Source organism: Sinocyclocheilus anshuiensis, unplaced genomic scaffold (assembly GCF_001515605.1).
Source record: "Sinocyclocheilus anshuiensis isolate Anshui unplaced genomic scaffold, SAMN03320099.WGS_v1.1 scaffold1717, whole genome shotgun sequence".
Lineage (NCBI taxonomy): Eukaryota > Metazoa > Chordata > Actinopteri > Cypriniformes > Cyprinidae > Sinocyclocheilus > Sinocyclocheilus anshuiensis.
Genome location: NW_015539928.1, coordinates 32,184 through 37,240, shown reverse-complemented (window position 1 = coordinate 37,240; position 5,057 = coordinate 32,184). Strand labels below are relative to the sequence as shown.

At 37.6% G+C, this 5,057-nt stretch overlaps 1 protein-coding gene and 1 pseudogene across 1 annotated transcript; both read left to right on the top strand.

Moving 5' to 3' along the window:
- LOC107686743 (histone H2A-like) overlaps positions 1-704 on the top strand; it is a 5,500-nt pseudogene extending 4,796 nt beyond the window's left edge.
- A 655-nt stretch (positions 705-1,359) lies between these two features.
- Positions 1,360-2,058, top strand: LOC107686732 (histone H3.2). Its single transcript, XM_016483834.1, has one exon. The coding sequence runs from the start codon at positions 1,384-1,386 to the stop codon at positions 1,612-1,614; it is 231 nt and encodes a 76-aa protein (XP_016339320.1). The 5' UTR covers positions 1,360-1,383; the 3' UTR covers positions 1,615-2,058.
- The last annotated feature ends 2,999 nt before the right edge of the window (positions 2,059-5,057 follow it).

The following is a 5,057-nucleotide window of genomic DNA, read 5'->3' as shown; positions in this document are numbered from 1 at the left end:
GTAACCCTGTAACCCGAAAACACAAAATACAATGCGTAATTTAAAATGCAGGTAAAAACCTGTGATTTATTTTCTTAGAGTGTAGCATACTGACTACTAATACACTGCTTAAAACTATAATTGTTCAGAATGTGTAGTTTTACTAGTTTACTAGCTAATAACAAGACTTGTAATCGTTCAAAAATGTGCAAGTGTTCAATAATTCAATGTTGTATATAAAAAAAGTTATTTATATTTTAACATTATATTATGCATTTATATTATTTTACGAACAAATCTAAATTAACATAAAAATTTATATTTTTTAATGTAGTAACAATTTTGCGTTGTGATTACGTAATGACGTCATCACGCAATGACATCACAACGTCATTTAGCAACAAATCGAACTTCCTTTAGCAACTTCCCCTGAAAATTAGTTGGCAACACTGGTTCACAGGCTTCTCCGCAAAGGCCACTATGCCGAGCGCGTCGGTGCCGGTGCTCCGGTGTATCTGGCCGCTGTGCTCGAGTACCTCACCGCTGAGATCCTGGAGTTGGCTGGAAACGCCGCTCGGGACAACAAGAAGTCCCGTATCATCCCCCGTCACCTGCAGCTGGCGGTGCGCAACGACGAGGAGCTGAACAAGCTTTTTGGCGGCGTGACCATCGCTCAGGGCGGCGTGCTGCCCAAGAAGACCGAGAAGCCCGCCAAGACCAAGTAAACCGAGAGAAGTTTCTCTTCAAACCAAAGGCTCTTTTAAGAGCCACACATTTTCTCCACGTGAGAGCGATTTTTCATTCAGTTGGTATAGACCATAGTCTTTGATATAAACCCAGTTTGAAGTTTATTTTATTTAAAATTATTTTAATACTGACCCATTTTATTTGAAATCCCGTATTCTCTTCAATTACTTTTATTTCTCTAGTTTAGTGAAAATGTGGTCCTTGGAACAATTTAAGTAACCTTAGCATGCCATATTGCACTTAAATTCTGCAGTGCTAGTTATAATAATTTATGCAGATACTTTTATCCAAAGCGTCTTACAGCGCATTCAGGCTATACATTTTTTGTTACCAGTATGTTAATTTAATGTATTAATAAAAAAAAATCACATAATCTGGCATACAAATTTAAGACCGACTTCGCCTATTCTGTTTTCATACAAAAGTGAACAAGAATGCAGGACATTTAGGCGGGAACCACAAACTGTCGTCTCTTGTTTGAAAACAGGAGACGCACATTCATTGGTCAACTGTCATTTTGAAGCCCCAGACAATAACCAATCAAAAACAACTGACCCTACGCCGTCCAATGAGCGCATGGCAGCTGTAGACTTAAAACAAGCGTTGCGTTCTAGCTTGTCTTATTCTTTGTTTTTGATGTAGTACTTCTGTGAGATAATGGCCAGAACCAAGCAAACCGCCCGTAAGTCCACTGGAGGTAAAGCCCCGAGGAAGCAGCTGGCTACTAAAGCCGCTCGTAAAAGCGCACCCGCTACCGGTGGCGTTAAGAAGCCTCATCGTTACAGGCCCGGAACCGTAGCTTTGAGAGAGATTCGCCGCTATCAGAAGTCCACCATCATGCCCAAAGACATCCAGCTGGCCCGCCGCATCCGCGGAGAGCGCGCTTGAACCTCTGATTACATCAGCCGTACAAACCCCAAAGGCTCTTTTAAGAGCCGCTTTAATATCACCATGAAAGATTATTTCCATTGGTTTACGGTACATGTATAAAGTGTTTATTAACTCACTTGGGTGTGTTTAAGTCAAGATCGTTACAGTTTAATTTGGCTTTAATTGCGTCAATCTGTACTAAAACAATGTAATCGATATGCAATGCGTATAATGAGGGGAAATGTTCTACAGCTATAAAATGAAATCAAAGAAACCAGCTAGTTCATAGTTTAGCAGAGAAGTACAGGCTGTATGTATTCAGTCTACACTCACTGCTTTTATATGGAGAACATCTTGCCTGGCACTGCTGGAGAAGCCCCTGGCCTGTGGAAGCTGTCCTTAAGCATTCCTCTTCTGCTATCTTATCACATTCCTTACTACAAATAAAAAAAAGCCTTTGAATAAGCTTGAACACTTGTGTACATGCTTCATTGTTTTTTTCATGTGGCCGTATATATATTCCTGAGCGAGGGGCGAAAAGGCTGAAGCTTTCTAGATTATTCGACAATTAACCTAAAAGCTGTCAAAATGTTTGTTCGGTTCTGCTAACGGAACTGGATATGCTCGAATTCGTGTTAAGAAGTAGCTTTTTTATTTTATTTTTTATAAAGTTTAATTTTGAATAGTGCGCTGCTGCTCACGTTGCTAAAATGGCCACTCGACGTCACGTGATGCGACAGTATCGATACAGCAGCAGCTGTACCAACAAAAGAGCAATAATATACAAGTGCTTTATTAGTATATTATTATAGTGTTATATTTCAATTTCACAAAGAAAGTACAGTATTTTGTCTAAGCAATAATAAAAGGACACATTTAATTTATAATTTGTCTTAAATCTCATTTTGTAAAAAAAAAAATATTGTGAATCGAATCGTGAAATCAAAACCGTGAATCGAATCGTGAGTTGAGTGAATCGTTACATCCCTACTAACAGCTGTAGTCTATCACAGTTCTTAGCTACATGACATCCTGCTGGATCCACAGGCACAGTCTTAAAGGGATAGCGCACCCAAAAATGACTATTCTGTCGTTAATTACTCAAACTCGTGAGGCTCCACTCTTGTAAGACCTTCGTTCATCTTCTGAACACAAATGAAGATATTTTTTGATGAAATCAGAGAGCTTTCGGTCCTTCTACAGTAGACTAAAGTGCAGCTTACACATTCCAAGCTCAGAGCGGTAACAAAGACATCAGTAAAGTTCTCCATGTGACTCCAGTGGTTTAACCTCAGTTTAATGAAGCGACGCGAGTGCTTTGTTGGAAACGATCGTAGCAGAGTGATTGTAATGAGCCTCATCTGTGGACATGATGTCTGTGAATCACACTACTATGGAGCATGAGCACGAGCAGTAATTAGCTGGCTGCAGTTCACTCGACGGCCACCGCTGTCACTAGTAACCAGGGTTTCTGAACTCTACACAGAGCCTTTAACAGCTACACATCAGCTGTTCATCTGTTCTGCTGACAGTGACAGAGCTGGAGCCGTCCTCTCCAGCAGGACTAGGACAATACAGTTTGCTTAGTTCTGACACGCTGATGAAGAAACGATAAAGAAACACGAAAAAATAAAGCGTGGACATGCTTGATGGTATTGAAGCAAACACAGTCGGCTGTGTCTGAAGTGAACATAAGAAGAGAGAAGAAATATGGATCGATATATTGTCTAGTGTTCGGGTTAAAGAATATGCTGTTTATAAGTTGTTTCAAATGACTTGTATTTGAATGAAATGCATTTGATGAGCAAGCATCTGTAATTTGTAACACAGTACTCTGTGATGTATCTGTGGCTGCAGGCTGCGCTGAGATCTTCAGAGAGAGAGAGCAGAGACCGAAACAGCCCTAACCCAGGACCACATCGCAATCATTCAGTCTCTGCGGGCACAGACGGACTCACAGAACGCTTTCATTCTACCTGAACTTCATCTCTTCTGTTAAATCTCCATTGTCATATCTCCTGACTACCAGAAGAAGAACAAAATTTAATTTAATATTTTTTTCATGTCATTATATTGTTTAGAGCATAAGGACATTTTTTTTTTTTTATTATATTTTCATTCATGTTATTCTATGTGCTCTGTAGAGGACACTCTAAAAAGTCCTGTTTTTAAAATAAATAAAAAGACATGAATAGACATGAAAAGGCAAAAACAGAGTTTTTTAAATCCACAATCCATTTTTATTTTTTATACCAAACTTTGTATAAAAATTATTCACAATTATGTTATGAAGGATATAACAGAATGATTTGATATACCATTTTACTTTATGCAACATGTGCGTAAAATGGCCATAAACGGGTTGCCCCATTATGTACAATGTGTACCGTTTATAATTTGCATATTAATTTATTTTATTTCTTTTTATAATAATGGGAGTAATAATTGGCAAGATTTTCATAATATCTAATATTTCATAGGAATATTGATATATAATTTCTTTCCCTGTGCACTTGTTGTGTCTACCAAAATGTGTAATAAACATGCTTTTAGTCCTTTTTTTTTTTTTTAATAAAAAGACATGAATAGACATGAAAACACAAAAACAGTGGGATTTTTTTTATCACCAATCAATTTTTATTTTTATACCAAACTTTGTATAAAGAAGATTCTCAACTATGTTATGAAAGATATAACAGAATGATTTGTTATACCAGTTTGCTTTATGCAATATGTGTGTGAAATGGTCATAAACGGGTTTTCCCATTTTAAACAATGTATACACTGTATCTTATGTACATATTAATGTGTTTTGGGGGCAACAAGTAATGAAAAAATAAGTGTAATAATTGGCAAGATTTTCATAATATCTAATATTTCATAGGAATATTGATATATAATTTCTTTCCCTATTAACTTGCCTATTAATTTGACTAATATGATGAATTTGATTTAATATGCTTTTAGTCCTGGTGTATGAAATCAATGTCCTGTTTCCTAACAGAAAGTCATATTTCAATTTGAAACCCCATAACATTTTCCTGAGATGTTGATTTATGAGAAACAATTGGAAAATTAGTTGGATTTAAATGATCATTACATAATATATTTCCACAAGGGTGTTGAATTTGATCACTAAATTAACGTCAGTCATTTTTAAAGACCGAGGAGAGGAGAAATATTCCATTCATTCGGAGTCTCTGTACAGGACATCAGACTAACACTGTGACCGGTGAGGTCTCCGAGGAATCACTACAGAGCAGGAGGATAGATTAGTTCTCGTGTATCTTAACTGTGACGTGTCCTCAAAAGCCTGGTGCAACAGTTATGAAAGGTGTGGTGTTTCCAGCAGCAGTGTGAGGTGAGCTGATCTGAAAGAGTGAGTGATCCACACTGCTATCATCCTGAACACGACCCATGCTTCAGATTCATTAGCGTGTGGTTTAGCACAGCCTGTGCTG

Excerpts from the sequence above, each read along its gene's own strand:
- LOC107686732 (XM_016483834.1), top strand. The coding sequence starts at position 1,384 with ATGGCCAGAACCAAGCAAACCGCCCGTAAGTCCACTGGAGGTAAAGCC.